Source organism: Echeneis naucrates, chromosome 15, assembly GCF_900963305.1.
Source record: "Echeneis naucrates chromosome 15, fEcheNa1.1, whole genome shotgun sequence".
NCBI classification, from domain to species: Eukaryota; Metazoa; Chordata; class Actinopteri; order Carangiformes; family Echeneidae; genus Echeneis; species Echeneis naucrates.
In genome coordinates, this window is record NC_042525.1 from 10,691,869 (window position 1) to 10,709,018 (window position 17,150).

The 17,150-nt window shown below is 39.2% G+C and overlaps 1 protein-coding gene across 2 annotated transcripts in view; it reads right to left on the reverse strand.

Annotated features, from left to right (window-relative positions):
- Positions 1-17,150, reverse strand: part of LOC115055240 (cGMP-dependent protein kinase 1) — a 68,360-nt gene that overhangs the window by 26,540 nt on the left and 24,670 nt on the right. For both annotated transcript variants that reach the window (XM_029520899.1, XM_029520898.1), the window contains exon 4: positions 998-1,103. In XM_029520899.1, coding sequence (XP_029376759.1) covers positions 998-1,103 — 106 coding nt within the window. The remainder of the gene's footprint in view (positions 1-997; positions 1,104-17,150) is intronic.

Genomic DNA, 17,150 nt, shown 5'->3' on the forward strand with positions numbered 1-17,150 from the left:
GTCGACTACAGACAGCAGACCTCTGTTGTTCAAAACCATTTTGATGAGCTTAAATAACCTCTGCCTGGTAGTTCCTAAATGTGACTAGAAAGTACCTTTACTGATAATGTTGCTAAAGTTGGAAATGTGAAGGGAAAAAGCTGGTTTCCTCTGGACTCCAGCTGCCTTAAAACAGCTCCGTAACGGTGATGCTGTCAGATCATAATCAAAGTCACTTGTGAAGTTTTGTTCAGAGTAAATGAGCTGAGGAAGAATGTGCTGTTGTGTACATAAGTACAGCGAAGTGCATGTTTGAAAATAGGGACAATAAGAGCTGTTCCTGTGGAGAGTGAGATAATGGGATAGCACATATGGGTTCCTAGCTGAGTGAAATAACACTGAATTACCATCACGGCAGTCATGACAAATGAAATTTAATTATTTAAATTATCTCGAGCTTGTGAAGTATTCTATCAAGGTCAACTAAAAGTGATTAGGACAGCCTGCAGCCTTAATATAGGGAAGCTGATAAATAATTTCATAATTGGTGCGTATGAAAATGTATAACAGAAACACAGAAGAGTCAAATACAGAGAGAAGTAGGAGCGATTATCACCTTTAATTGCACTTCTGTTCTCCCTGTTCTGTTCTCCCTATCTTTTATGAGTCTATTTTTTCATCTCTGCAACTACAGTACTCTAAGCAGACCCATAAGAGGGCACAGGCCTTTTATATGGCAATAGGTCTTTCTACTGGGAAGAATGAAGACGGATAGGGATGCTGAAAAATATATTTTCCAAGTAGGATGCATATCCCTTTAAATGAATCATGATAAGTTAACCTAACGTCATATGATTCATTTGCAAGAATTAGTTAAATTCCTTTTAACAAATCTGAGGAACAGCTTAGACCCATTCTCCAGAACTGATTTTATCACTTCATTCATCACGTTTCAGATTAAAGCTCTATTCGGGGGCATTTGTCTGTCGTCGTGGGAAAGTTCAGCCCGGCTCCTCACCTTTTCAGAAACTCCATGTACTCTGTGTGTTTGATGAGACCCGTCCTCATCATGATCGTCTGAAAACATTGCCGGTCAATCGCCCACAGCTTCACGTTTGTTAGAGCTGGAAAGAAGAATACACAAAAGCAGTCTCATAAAAGACAATCAGAATAATAAAACAGCACATGTATGCATAATAGGTGCCTTTCTGCATGCACCGTAGGGGCGGGAACCTTTTACTATCTCATGATTCGATTCAATTCCGATTTTCGGGGCTGCGATTTGATTCAAAAACGATTTTTGATTCAAAACGATTTGATTCATAATGATTTCTGAATAAATGAATGAATGTGGTGACTTGAGCGTGGCGGGCGCAGCTCAATTCCCAGTGAGGGCACCCGAACATGTCTAGGTTTATTGGTGACTTGATGTAAATGTATGTTGTGACCTGAGCAGCATGGTGGTGCAGTGGCTAATGCTGTCGCCCTGCAATAAGAAGTGTGTGGTTTGATTCTGGGTGGGGACACCTCAATGTGTAGGTTAATTGGTAACAAGTGATGGACTGGGCTACGGCAACTGGACCAGACCAGAGACTGGACCCCTCCATAGAAATCAGACCTTGGTCTTTTTTTTTTTTTTTTTTTTTTTTATAACTGAGCTCAACACAATGGTTGACTATCATGGACTTCAATGGAGAGGTCAGTAATCGGTAGAAAACCAAAGAGCATGGGGAAAGAAGAAATTAAAAGTTAACAGTGGATTTGATATTTCCAACAAAGTTATGGGATGTATGTTTCATTATTTTATTGCTCTGTTTTTATATTGTCTTACTCGAAACACTGTGTCAGGGCTACATGTAAAATGATAAAAATGGAATTCTCAAAAATTAAAAAGAAAAAAAAAGAAAAAAAACTAAACAAAAACAAAACTAATATGACTAATATATTAATATGGAATTTGGGAAGAAATAATACAGATTTTATAGGGCTCCGGTAAAAACCTAAATGAGTCAAAATCTTTGCCTTCAATGAGGACGGGACCGGTTGAATCTCTCTTTCCTCCATTATTGTAGTTTCCTCCTTGTTTTGGTTCTTACTGCACATGCGTATGTTCCAGAACCAGCTCTGTGGTGACGTCAGGACGTCCCGCATTCAAAATGTAGACAGCCAGCCTACGGATGTGTTTTATTTATTTATTTTTTCTTTAGATTTTGGGACATTTTAAATCGATTCTGAGTTGTAGTAAATGAGAATCGCAGTTCTTACTTGACTTTTTAGCACACCTCTATTGCACAGTTTGACGTGAGTGAACTTTGTACCGCGCTAAAAAAAAGCTCAGAAAGAGCCACAGTGAAACTTCTAAACCCGAGAAATAGGTTTGGTTACTCTTGTAGCACTAACTGTCATCCAGATGCTTTCTTTCGCTGATACTCTATTATGTAAAATTACCTTTACTCTGCAGAGTCATGCTACTTCAGTATATTTTATTGAAGGTCAGGAGTGCGACTATGTTATGCAGACAGATTTTTTTTAGAAAGAGTTCCTGAATGTCCTTTTGTATAAAGGCCATTTTTCAAGCTGAAATTAAACTTCTATTAAATTTGAAAGCACAAACTTTCACTGATGTTTTTTTTTTTTTTCAATACAATTTCACAGAACAATTTGCAATGAATTGCTTCTGTACTGATTGTAATATGCGTTGCCCCTGAAGCAATAACTAAATTACAATACTGTTTAAACATAGATAAAAGTCACAATTTATTTGTTTATATAATTTTTTTTTTTTTTTTGGGGGGGGGCATTCGTTTTTTTTTAAATATAGTATTTTGTTTAGTGTTCTCCAAAGACAAGCGTGTCTTTGGAGAACACCAAGTTCCTTGTATTTTTGGTGACTTTCTTATTTAAGACTGATAATATAATTCAGTGAGGTGAAGAAATACTCAGTATGAATTGTTAATACATTACACTTCCTTGACAGCTACTTGAATAATGTACAATTTCTGGCAGAACACTCTAAAATCTCTTAGATATGTCTTTTATTCGTACGCCTGGGTGTTGAATGACAGGTCTTTCAAAATTCATTTTCTTATGGTATTTTAAGCCTCAAGAGGTTTTCTTTCTTTGAGGTCCCTTGCCATCATTTTTATAGCAAAGAGCAAATTCTGGTGGACCGTTGCAGCGGACCTATGACTCACCCCTGAATGTGTTATATTTTCCTATTTAAACTCAATTCACAGAAAAATATGTTTTGTCAAAGCAAAGCTTTTAACAAAACACTTCTTATGCCATCTAGCAGATTCACATTGCACAGTAGCTCTGAGATTTCAGTGCCTCCTTTTGGTAATAGTGCTGAATGATAATTATTTCAAAGTATCAGTGACATTTCTCACAAATGTCTCACTTGTGCAGTTACACAGTCATCTGTGAGGAATAACAAGAGAGAAGAGAGCCAATTTCTGCCTAACCCCAAAACGAATCTGTAAATCTCCTGATAGCCGCGTGGCCATGGGGATACTGGGAGAAAAAATAAGATGAAAGTACTCGGTATGTTTTCTGTGAGTGTCTGTGTCTTTTGCCAAAGCATGTCATTTTCTCTCTCCTCCTATTGTGACACATCCTCACAGAAATCTATAAAAAATAGAGAAAAAAAAAGGCAAGTTTTGTCAAAAGGAGTGTGCTGTCAATTACAGAATGATTTTTTTTCTTCAGTGTCCTCTGGTTTAGCATTCTGGTTTAATTTAGGTTCAGCTCCCTGAAGCTGATGGTGGCGCAACCTTGCTTATACATGCAACTTATGTTTATGTTCTTACGGGTAAATAGGTTTCCCCTTGAAGTGAATCAGTAAGTATGCTTTGGGGAGGCGAGTTCTCTGAAGAATCTATGTAGTAGTTTTACAAATGAGAAGCAGGATTTGGTCTAGTTAATGTCAGACTTGAAATTCACTTGCACGTGCGCTCATATACTCCACTAAGTACTGTGTGCCCATACGAGCGAGTGAACATACTTCCATAGGCATACATCTTTCTTTGTGCAGACCAAGAGTTTGGCAGCACTTTAAAATAGGGACAAACCGCAGGGGAAATGCCCTCATTACACAGCCTGACACAGTTTTTACGATGAGCCACTCTGTTGGAGCAGAGACCTCAAGTGTACACAGATATTATATACATATGCATCCACACACAGATGCTGTTTGCAGACACACACAATTTAACAGTATGGAGTCATCTGAGTAAACTTGGAAAACCAGAATTACGATCTGCACAGGGGATCGTAACGGTGATGATGGAGTCTAAACAGAGGTCCCACATCCCAAATCTCCTCTAACCAACAAACCTTGTATCTAGAGATCGGTCGAGATATAAATTATTAGCAGAGCCTTCTAATTTTTGACCCTGAGGCACCAGGAGTGGGAGGTTAAACGTCATTGGCCGCTGTGTGAGTTCATTGGGGTGTTTTGGCAGAAAGTGGGAGTACAGTATGGGGCACTGGGAAATAAGATATGTAGGGAGCCTGCAGCAAAATGCAGTAGATAAACACATTACTTGGAGGCTTGACTAAATTGCAGAGAGACCCAGGGAGCTAGTTATCCGTTAGTGAGGGTGCTGATTAATGTGTTAATGCTCATGGACTGCCAAATATGAGCTTCATGGCTAACCCTTCGCAGATGCATGTAACACCTCAGGCAGAGCTGGAGGATAATATCTGTGAGGTTTTGAGGGACTGAGCAGTTTGATGTTACTGTGAGAAGATCACTGGCCCCGGCGATCTGTAAATGCGTTCAACTTGAAACAAGTGTGCATAGCTGCTAGCATCGCCCCGACTGTAAGCAATACCTCTGGGAAAGTCGGCACTGTGAAGGCCAGTTGCTTCAGACTGGATTATGCTGCTGTTATTATATTTTAACAGCTGCTATCTTGCCCTCTTTGTGGAATGAATACAATTGCGGTGCATGACAAAAGCATTGGATTAATTCAGTGTTAGTCTGTGAACATGTTCAGCATTACTCATCACTTGTCTGCTTTAGGTTTGCGTGCACATACATAGGTAGTAAGCATTAGCATTTCTGTCTTCACATAGGGAATTGAATTAAGGTAAAATGAGCAGGATGTGTTAATCGGCTAAATAGTAAACAAACAAACAAACAAACAAACAAACAAAACAAAACTGGGTGAGAAAAGAAAATCACCATAACATTCTAATTATTCTTAACAAATGCTGGTTTCTGTAGTGCATGTAAACTGTGTTTACTCTAAACAGAATATAATCATACCTCAGAATAAAGGATGACTATTCATAGACATGCTGCACACAGCACAGCGTGTTGTTATTATTTGGTGGTGGAGCTCCTTTCCTTCCATCTCCCTGAAGCAGTGATTGTAATCCCTCATCCTTCAATTTATCCCTATTATTTGCAACAACAGATCAATAGCGTTGATTGTACATTGTCCGTAACAAGCTGCCTTCCCAGGGCCCAAAAAGAGAGAACCTGTGTTGGAGCCGGAAGAAAACAGCAAGAGATAAAATGCATATGGATGTCACCAACAAGACGCAGGGTAGAGCACGTACGTGGTGGAAGGAATCACTCTCTCATTTGGCTCGCTCATAATTCACTGTAACTGAATTTCAGCCTGGGGCATTATGCAAATGCTCTATGTGTTCGCTCTTGTAATTTAATGTTTGGTCATCAATTTATACAAATAAATAATGAGATCAGAGAGCTCTCTCTCTCTCTCTTTTTAATCTTTGTGCTACTGTTGCGACAGTTTATATGAAGGAGGCGATTTTGAAACATCAAAAACTTCGCGCATTTCTGTCGCAAGTGCCATGACTTTTTATACCAGGGTTTAAAAGCACTCGGGACAGTCTACATCTGGCTCACGATAATTCAGCTGAAGTATAAAGCAGCTGCCAGTTGCACAGCAGAATATCCACGTTCCCTTCTAAAAGAACCACTGGGCCACATGAAAAAGGTACTTAAAAAAAAAAAAACATCACAGCAGAGTCCTGAGCAGTGAAGTGTGTACGGAAGCTTGTATGCACCGATGAAAAGAGGGATTTCTGTTAATAGCACAGTATTAGTACAGTACAACACACTGTTCAGAGCACATCTCTGTATATATAGTATTTGACAGAAAATAAGTTCTAAAATAAGCTCTCCCAGTCTATCGCTCGGCATTCATCTCTGTAGCAGAGGCAGGGATGGATGTGCATGTATTATGCTGTCTGCTGTGGTGCCAGGAGGTACCAGTACTGTGGTGCCAGATTCTCTGGAGGAGGAAAAACGTTTTCATAATGAGACGATGACATGAGATTTTATGTATTCTGACAGAATACTGTGCATTATTTAGAATAAAGTCTCCCTTTCCCACTTGGAAAATATGAATCAAATCAACATTTGCGTTACGAGCTATGTTGGTTATTCAGAGGTACTCGACTGAGAATGATCATTTTAGCACTTGTTAATGATTAACCTGGGGTTATACAGCTCTGGGAGGGCCAGAAACTTTAAAATAATGAGCCACACTACCTTCCATAAGGATTTTCTCTGTAAATTATCGCTGCAATGCTTGGATGTTTGGGTTTCAGGGTTCCATTTTGCATTGAATTGTAGTGTTACAATAATTTTCCCACTGTCAAATCTCTGACTCATTAGTTTCATCTGTGCCATTAACATTCTTTGCACTTTTTTTCCTGTAATGTCTACGCGACTACAACTGACATATTCACATGGTAACATGCGCACACTTACGATCAGATAATCAGGCTTTCTGCATGTCTTGTTTTGGAAAGTGGTAGAAGTGTGATGCTGTCAGGGTTGCAGATTGGAAGAGTGTAATCTCCTTTCCCCTAAAATCATTAATAACATCAGCCAAGTCTGATTACGTCTAGATGAGCTCTTTAGAGCGTGAGAAACCTGGACAGGTCATTTACTCCAGACAGTGACACAGAGCCAAAAGAAAATGAAAGTAGTAGAAGTTTGCTTCGTAATTACGGGTTCCAATTACAATCATTATTACTATAATGGCTTAAAGGAACAAATGGTAGTGCAGGAAAAACAAACTGGATGATGTCTACTAATCAAACATCTCATAAATAAAATTGCCATTCTAAATAACAGCAGCTACTGATGTCGTTACATATAGCAACAACATCAGTATTGCATCGGGTGTTGCATGTCCAAACTTAGAACGACCGCATGCGCGCATTTCAGATGCAGTCTCCACATACCAGGTCTCTCAATAGTCATAATATGTAGGAGAAAGAATCTCATGAATGAATGAATGAAAAGAAATATTGACCTGAACCTCATCCCACCGTGCCCATCATGCTCAGCCATGCTAACCCATTAGAGCTCATATTTTAGGAACAACAAACTGAGGATACAGGACAAACAAAGGATGTTTTAGTTTTGGTAAAGGTGACAACATTTTGATTTAAAGCAATAATTCATATAATTTCCTCTCAGATTAATATTTTGGGGGCTTTGTGGGTCTCTGAGAGTCTAAAGATAAAAACAAACAAACACAATTTACTCTTCATTTATGTGCAGAACATAAATAAAGCTCCCTTGCAACCTTTTTTCAACAATAACTGCTTACGCTACTCATCATAACCTTGCACGTGTTTAGAAGACTAGAGTTTGGCCAGCTTAAATGAGTATTCCATTAACCTAAAAGGATTTATGCATACTAAAGGATTATTGTTTAAAAGTCATCTTTCATTATTCAAATTAGAATCCCTCTGGAGAAAATATGCTGCACAATTAGCCATAATGGATAATATTGCCAGAAAAAAAAAATATTATTATTAGAAGCTAGTTTTAGTCTAAAATTTTTAACAAATCAAATGACAAATAATAACCTTCAACTATGAGTCCTCCGAGCATGCCAGCATGATTACAATCATTACAGCATATTGACGTTTTAATATCGGGGGGGATCACAGTTTGATCTGCAGGTCAGAGTCGACACCAGGAGCTGTCAGATGATCACCAGCGTAATTCAAATGAATCCACTAAGGACCAAAAACATTTCAGGAAGAGGAACTGTTGACTTACTGCTCTTTTTAAAGCCTTCATCATCAGCACAATATTCATGTGCGTGTCTTCCTTCCTAGGTAGAGCTCCTTTCATGGTGTCATAATGTGAGTGCTGCTACCAAAGGCAATGACGTCAGCCATCTGGATAATTGCTTCAACGGATGGGGGAATAAGGGAAACATCTTTGCTGTTCAGTGCCTACTCATCAGAGCACCCATGGAGAAAAAAAAAAAAAAAAAGTTTCAGCATAAATTGCCTTCTCATTGGTTTGTGAGATAAACTATTATTTTTTCTGTTGTCATCACTATGAACAATCAACCAGAAACTATTTGCCACAGAGGAAATCAGTTTGAATAACCAGATAAATTTCAGTCTACCCGGCTGTAAAAAGAAATGGATGTGGGATATTTTTAGGCTGTGGTCCAGTTTATAGCAAAACACTCTATATACTTGCCTTGGTGGGCAACAAGTGTTACACTGAAATCTGTCCAAAATGTTAAATGGCAGGTTGTTGAATATCTTGAGAATGATGTAAAATTATGTGTCACATAATGTCAGTCGCTTTTTCTTATTTAATATCTTAGATGATATCCTACTGAATGAATTGCAGCAAACATGAGAACATTTTCTGTTTTCCTCTCTTGCCAACAAAAGGAAATGACTTGCTGTGTCATTGTTGGATTTCATAAGGGCTTCTGTCAGTCAACGCTGATGTTTTGCAACCTGTTGTGAGAGAAACAAATCGCATCTAGTAAACACATCTCATCGAGTAAAGCCAGGGTGATAATTCCCCCCTCAGCTTTGCCAGGTTTTTAAAAATGCCTGTTTCTGTGTGTGTGTGTATGCGCACGTGCACGTGACTGCATGCAGGCCCGTATGTGTATAGTCGCCCATGCTTATGTGTGTATACCACTTGTGCTCTTTTTATTCTGACAAGAGGCCTCTTTGCTCTGCAGGAGACCTATTTTCAGCTCACTTTCTGTGAAATCCTTGGAGAAACTATTCATTATGGGAGGAATCAATGTATAATCACACCGCCATTAATCAACCAGAGAGCTGCAATGAGATTAAATTTATTTCACTTCCCCACAGTCTTATAAACATAACATAATCCAGGCTGCGAAGACATTTCTTCCTGACATACGTTTGCTAAAACAAATTAGTCATGTTAATGTAATTCTAGGAGATAAGAATGCTCCCGGCTTCAGAAACAATGTACCTAATTAGAAAGTGTCTACTTCTGTGATACTTCTACGTCGCTGACCACCCTCGCACTGTTAATGTAACTCTTTTTTTATGATACATGTAAATCTGGTTTAAGAAAATAAATCGAGTTTATGATATCCTACAACCTTTGAACTACCACTCTTTACCACCAGTGTACACATAAACTGACATGCATGACTGCAAAAATAATAGAAAATATCATTGTTTGGCAGTTAAAGCGGTTGAAGATGAATGAATGAATCATTGTTTACTCAGCGTCACTCACTTCTAATTGGCATGAATTTAACTTTAACTTAAGTTTTTGTGTTTGCTTTTGTACATCATGTCACTCTGGTGTCATTTACAAGGCAGTTTGCAAATATTAGCACTCCACAAATTTAAAATTGACTCATATATAGATATGACTAAAAACGTTCTTGTCTTACCAATTGTGTTTGCACTTATTGCTATCCAAAGAGCACAGCCCAATGTACAAATCTTATTTTCACTCTCCGATGAAGAAACATCCATCAGTCCATGTTAGGTGAAAGGCCAGGCCCACCTTATCAGTCAGCGAATCAAGCAATTAAAATGTTCAGAAGTCGTACATTGTACAGTTGTACATTGTCCAGTTTGCTCTGTTGATGGAGAAACATGAAATTATCTGTTATTCACATGACACCCATCTTTTTAAGTGTTTCATAGGTAGATAAAAGCCAGATGAGATTTAAAACTCTTTCTTTTACTCTCAGCATATATATATATATATATATATATAGAACAGATCAGAAAGATGACTCCAATCCATATTTTCCCAAGGCTACACACAATTTCCTAATCCATTTTAAAAAGTCTTGCCAAAGCACCTGAAGCAGTTTCATGATTCCCAAAAATGACAAAAGATTTCTGTGATACAACACCTTGGCATCTAGAGAAGCTACAAGAGCATCTGTGACAGTCCAGTGCAATTTTAGTGAGACTCTGCTGTTATTACAGGCAAAGATCCTGTAGAGCCCATAACAGAGCACATTCTGACATTACACTCGGAAAGATATGTGTATTAATTCCAAATCAACTGAGAAGATAGGAAGTGTATTGGCTTTTTGCATAATCTTTTTTTTTTGTGGTCAGATAATTCTGCATCCATTTCCTTGGATGCATGAACTGATTAAGTGTGAACAGGGTATAAGAAAGTACTGCTTTGAAAAACAGTACCACTAAGTTTCATTTGCAAGCAAATGTTTCCCAGAATTGTATCACAGAAGGCAAGCAAGAAATTAAGGCCTGCAGTTTTTGTTTTTTGTTTTGTTTTCAGATTATGTAAAACAGTTTGGGAAGATAGCAGAATAATCCTTGTTCTCAGTGGGCCTCAGTTTCACTCATGCTATTCGCTTTTTTTTTTTTTTTTTTGAAGTGAGAGATTAGTATGATAAATATCCACGGAAAGTAGTTGTTGCAGGGCCAACTGTATATAAGTGCTGCCTGAGGTTCCCTCTCTCTTGGTCTTTGAACCTGTGAGCCGGTGCAGAAGCCCAGAGGAGCCATCTGCTTCAGGCTCACACCTGCACTCCTACTAAGAATCAGGACAACAGCAGCAGCAGGGGCCCTCAAACACACACACACACAGCGGCGCAAGCATTAACAAATGCATGTGCACATAAAAGAAGATATGTCAGATACCCTCCTCCCCCTGAAATAAGCTAAACTGTCAAGTTGAAGACATCAGTTTGAAAACACATGCTTTGATCAGTACAAGAACCGTGACTTAAAACCGCTGGGCGAGGGCTTCCCTGTCACCCCCGCTGCATTACCATCACATTTCTTGCTGCACTCTGGCAACAGTGTTACCATGGTAGCCATGGAAACAGAAACGATTTCCCCCGACTCTGTCCCAGAGGAATTCTGTCTACCAAAGCAAGTCTTCTCTCTCAGTCTGGACTTTATGCAGTTACTCATTGAAATCCCATCCCTTGGAAATGGAGGTCTCTTGAAAGACTGGACACACCAGCGAAATATGTTGAAAGGAGATTTGATAGTGCCTCAACCTTTACAACAGAATATCTGGACATTGTTATGGTCACAATGGTGTCTCCCCTGCATGCAGTGGCTGCCACGATGAGCTTTGTGTTGGTGAGTACAATATGTCATTTTGTGCGGTTTTACATATTCGTGTTATCTGAGGTGTATAATAGTGTGTCTGGATTCCAGTGTGGATTCTATATTGCCCACATAAAACCTGCAGGCCGTTTTCCGTTTCTACAGTTTTTACATTCACATTTTACAACGCATTTATCCTTTTGCTGCGTTTATGCCAGTCCATCATTTCCCTGATTTTGTTTGGATCAAAATTATTCTTAATGGGGGTGATAGGCAGGAACACAGCGCATTAGTGCTGCTGCGTCTTACCTTTCTCACAATAGACGTGCTGCTCTGTTTTCCTTGTAAAGGGTGCACTCACTAGCTTGCCTAATTCTGAGAGCCCTCATCCGCGGCTTTTCACAGAGCTGCCTCACATTGTTCTTCCCATCCATGTGCAACCATCCTGAGTTCACAATAATCATCTATATTCAGTGTTGTTGGTTTTTAGACTTTTTTTTTTATCCCTCCATGATAAACATATTGATATGCATTCATTCTAATACTCCAGACATATTGTAATTGCATATACACCTCTGAGGTCAACATGCCCATTCACTCCATATTAGAGGAAAACATGTGGCTCCTTGTAAAGTAGAGCATATAAATTACAGCTATAGAGACTTTGGGGTATATGTATAGACACGATTATTCTACCATCTGCTAAGGGAACCTCCTTTCGCTTTTAATTACATTGATTAAATAAAAATGTGTTATCCACTATGAGGAAGTACCGCACAGGACAAAATAATGACAAGATGCAGTAGATAACTACTTACACACCCACAAATGCTTTTCTTTCTTTTCTTTTTGCACATTTCATTGAGAATTTTCAAAGAATGGACATTTATTTTGAGACTAGGTTTTATCTGGCTACATGGATGGAAAATACAACGATGACAACAAACGAGGCACTAACCTGTTAGGTCGAAGGAACACTTCATGTTATCCCGTTGTACTGTCACTGACCGTCTTTAGCTATAACTTCATCTCTAAGCTCATTCATGCAGTCAAAACGGTCCAGTGCCCATATCAGCAGAAACAACAATGGCCTGCTCTTTCTGCATCATGTGGCTGCCTTGATGGCCATTTCCACTTGAAAACCTGGGGCCAGATTCTTCAGTCTGTTCTTAAGAAAGCTTTTAGGTAATGTGTTAAGATCTAAATTAAGAATTTCATAAGAAAGTTGTTAAGTACAATTCCTCAATATTTTCTTAAGAACAGTCTCAAATTTTAAGAATTCTGTTATTTTTGCGACTTACAAACTTCTTAAAATATGTCACGAATTAATATGTTGCACCGTACGAGCCAATAAACATTTGAAAGGGCGTTATAATATAATTGAGGAAATGAATGTAAGAAACAAATTACTACTGTGGGAAAATAGACAATATGGGAATACCAGCTGAAAGTAAGTCTAAAGCGTTGGGAGGAAGGATGAGGAGGAGGCGATGTCACAGTTTTCTAGCTCAAGAGCTCATATTTATTATCTTGCCAAAGCACAGCTAACCCGAGGCTGAGGTGCCCCCCAGAAAACAACGAACAGGGTCTAACTTTTTCAACTGTTGTGTAATGTCGCAGCTTATCCACAACATCCCCCACCCCTCCCCAGAACAACCCATTGGTAAATACCCCCACGGTGGACACCTCCCTCAAAAGAACCAAAGCAACAAGCCCACATCTTAGCAGTCCCCATACCCAGCGTTACAGTATTAATCTTGACTGGATGAGATTAGTTACATTAGAGGCTTTTAAAACAGGCCAAGGTTGTCTTAAACTTGAGGAAAAAATAAATAAATCAAGAAAAAATTTGAGAACTTTGTTTTCAAGAATACCATTTATTCTTAATTTTTTTTCCTCAGAAGAAACTTACGAAGAAAGTTGAGAAAATACTTAAGAACTTTGAGAATATCACATTTTCTCTTTTTTAGGTAAGGGGAAAAAAATTCTACTTAGGAGGTTTTTATTTTTTTTCTTAATAAAGCTTTGTGAATCTGGCCCCAGTTTAGCTGACGAGAGAACTGTGTAGCACTTCTACAAATAATCTTCAGGGACAGGAGCAGTGCTAACAGCTGCTAATTGTCTCTGCAGAGTAATGCTTGCTTGCATTATAGTGTCAGCAAGATGTTTACTAAATTTGGCTAATGTGACTGCTTACTAGTTACTCATTTAGTCAAACATATTTCCTACTTAAAGTGCAAATTAGAGGGAAAAAAATAAATAAAAACTCACTTCAGCTTTCAAAAATACCCAGAGGGAACAACTTTAGTTCGGTGTCTGCAGTCACCATGTGGGTGACAAGGAAAAGAGCTGATGCTTGGTATTCTGCACAAGATCTAAAATGCAGGTGATAAGTATTGATGTCATGGAGTCAGATTGCCGAGTCAAAGCTAAAGGTAATCTCACTGTCCATGAGAAGTTGTTTGTGGGAAGGCCGTTTTTCGTTATGATGCATAGATGAAGCAGATATATCAGGGACCCGAGAACAAGAGATGAGATCTGAGACATTTACTCACATGCACACAAAATAGACCCAAGAGTCAGAGACTCAAATGGCACACTGACATTCTCACAAGCAGCGTGCTTTACTATTTAAACACAACCTAAAGCCCCAGTCCTCTGCCTTCCACACTGTTTAACTTGGTACCTGGTTCTCAAAGGATTTGAAGCTGTAACTTATCGCTCCCTGCCAAAACAAGATTTGCTCACTCTAGGGTGATTCCTGACACTGAGCAGACCTCGTGTACTAAACGCTCAGCCTCACACATCTACACACAGGCACGTGCACATTTTCTTCCCCAGGACTGATTAGAAAGATGACTGTTTGTTCACTCCCATCGGAAGGAAGGGTTTTTATAAAACCAAGCTATCACTCTGTTTCAAAAGCCAGGGTTAGTTCTCTGAAGTCTCCAGAGCACTGCAGCTGCATGCTTGATTTTTCTTTCTGTGATGCTGTGACTCTTCAGTGGCGTGCACGCCTGCGTACAGTACGTGAATGCCGATGCCCATGCACTCACAACGTTGGACCTCAGCTTCCCGTCATGTTTCATACATGACGTATGCTGAAGTAAAAGGCAGTTTCTCAAAAACCGTACCTGTCAAAACACAGGTTGGAGTATGTGCATCAGAATATAGACAGTTCTGAGTGTCTGGTGTCTATATGGATTTAAAGGCGCTCTCGGGTGGTCTTAATATTCAATGTTTTAAATTCAGCCCTGTGTTGCGAAATAACAATCCTGGCTGCAAGGTGTTAAAAAGTCTATATTCATGGTGGATCATGCAAAGTCACCATACATTAAGTTATTATTTTTATGATTTTGTATGACAGAGACAATGAAGTTGGACAGGAAATTTAGCAAAAGCGAGTAGGAGAAACCTATGCACCCCAATGCAGACATGAATCAAATCAGGAACACTCAGGCTCATATGGTATCTGCTCAAACCACTCAACTATCAGATCAGCCCTGTGCCAATCTGAAAGTACAGGTTCAGTCATGGCTTGGATGGCTGCCATCTTCAGTAATTGAAAACCCTCCATCAAATTAATCAACACTTCTGTACCTCAGACCTCTGGTTGCGGGATGAAGTATACATATCAAAATAATGTGGATCATTAGGACAGAGGAAATGTTACTCTCAGACGTCTGATGCACAGTATGTAATGTAAACGTTCGGCTTAGATTGCATCAATATGCACCTAATACATTTATGCATTAGATGCACACGGAACGGTGATTTCAGTCAGATATGGCCCAGTTATATGAAGCTATTCCTCCATTAACAGCACATCATCTGTCGAACAAGTTCTCAGAATCAATTTGTTACTTTTTCTAATGTTTGTTGTTGGTGTCCAGGTCTCTTTTTCGAATGTGAATGAGTGCGTTCAACACTTGGAGAGATGGACGGTGAGTGCTTTAACCTTCTGTCCCATTTCTTGCACAGATATGGATTATTGCCTTCTCTGATAGTTTGTTGTTTATCCGGGCTCGTCGATCTGTGAATCCTATTGGTGTTTATTTTCCTTCTAAATACATGTGTATGGATGAAGATATTGTTCCAAATTAACTGAACTACCCCATAGTCTCTCCAAGCAGCCTCTGGTAAATGCGGAAGCACAAATACACAAACACGTGCGTGGAAATAACTGCGCTACCTTTTCAAACACAGGTCTTGACATAGTGCGTTGAAGTGCGGATTCTTCAATTCCCACTAATAATGAGATTTTCTTTAGTAACGGGATTACAACAACACCATTCCATAGTATGTTTATTCTATCGTGGTTATACAATTATGTATCATCTTCACCAATTTGTGCACATGCCCTCCAGGTAAGCGACGCTAAATTAAAATTTTAGCACACATCCTCTTTATGCGCCAGGTCTGAGTTTTTAATCTCCAAACATTTAGTTTCCAGTCAATTAAACAATACCATTTCCTTAGCTGTGGTCGTTATTATCCTGGCACACCCACACTGCCTGAGCAGGGTAAAAGGGAGGACGTGCTGGTGGTAAAAACATTGTGACCTTATGCTGGACAGGGGTCATCGTGAAAATAAGTGCCTGTCTGTCAAACCGGACTACAAAATACAGAAATCCCCTATATGTCTGTGAGAGAGTGAGTTACTGAGAGCACTCACAGTGTGCATTCAATGTGTTTTTGTGCATGGCCGTGTGCCTGCTGCTGACCAATAACCAACAATATGCTTGATTGCTTTAACTAAATAGGATTTCCTTTTAAACGCCTCTCCTGCTCCACTCCTCACCTGGATCTTCATCTAGATGCTGCATGGTCAATAGTTTTCAGAATGATTTAAGACACTGCTGTTATTCAAGTATCATAATCTATTCACATGCAAAAGCATTCACGTCGGCCGCATATGAGCCTAACCAAGAGCACAGCTGGGTTTCTACGATGACGTCTGAGGCTGCTTTTGCCAACGCTATCATTAAGATGGAGCAGACAGATAATCAGCCACACAGATTATGTTAGCAGTGACTGGCAGTGACCTCACTCTGTAGGAGGGGATTGGTCCAAAACAATGTCAGGGTCCCCAATGTTTTTTTTGTTTTTTGTTTTTTGTTTTTTTTTTAGAGCTGCCATAACCAACAATATGCTTTGTGTGTATGTGTGTGAAGCTGCAGTGTCTTATTTGTTCAAGCTACAATTGTTATTTTTCTCATTTTGACCTTCATTTTTTACTCTGCTTGCTCATACCAAAGTGGTCGATATTTAAATGTGTTCAATAGTGGAGCAGCCTATTTGTTAGTTCAAATGAAACTATGGAAGATGCACTTTAAAGAACACTCCTGTTTATCTGATCAATTACGTAACAAAAATGAGTCAGAATTTATCATAAAAGTAAATATTAGTTGCAGCCCCTTTGTTTAACCCTCTTTGACCAAGCCATAACAGCAGTATTATATTATACGATCTCCTTGCCACTGCTCAGTGGTGCTCAGTGGTGCAGTAATACTTGCTGCTGTTGACTGCTGCACAGCCTTATGTTGCATAATATCCCGATGCTATGAAACTATATTTTTAGCAGACCCTCTGTGTATACCTCTATGGAGTAAAAAAAAAATGCAGTCCTGTCTTGCTTTTCTGTCACCATTATCCAGTACTTATCACCTCTCCATTTTTGCTCCCACTTGCACATGTCCCTTCCTCTTTTCTGCATCCAGCATCTCCCTGATTGTTGTCATGTGAAAATGATGTGGGATGGACTTGATGGCAAAGGGACTTTTGTTATTTTTTGTTATATATTCCGGGATCTTTTTTTTTTTTTTTTC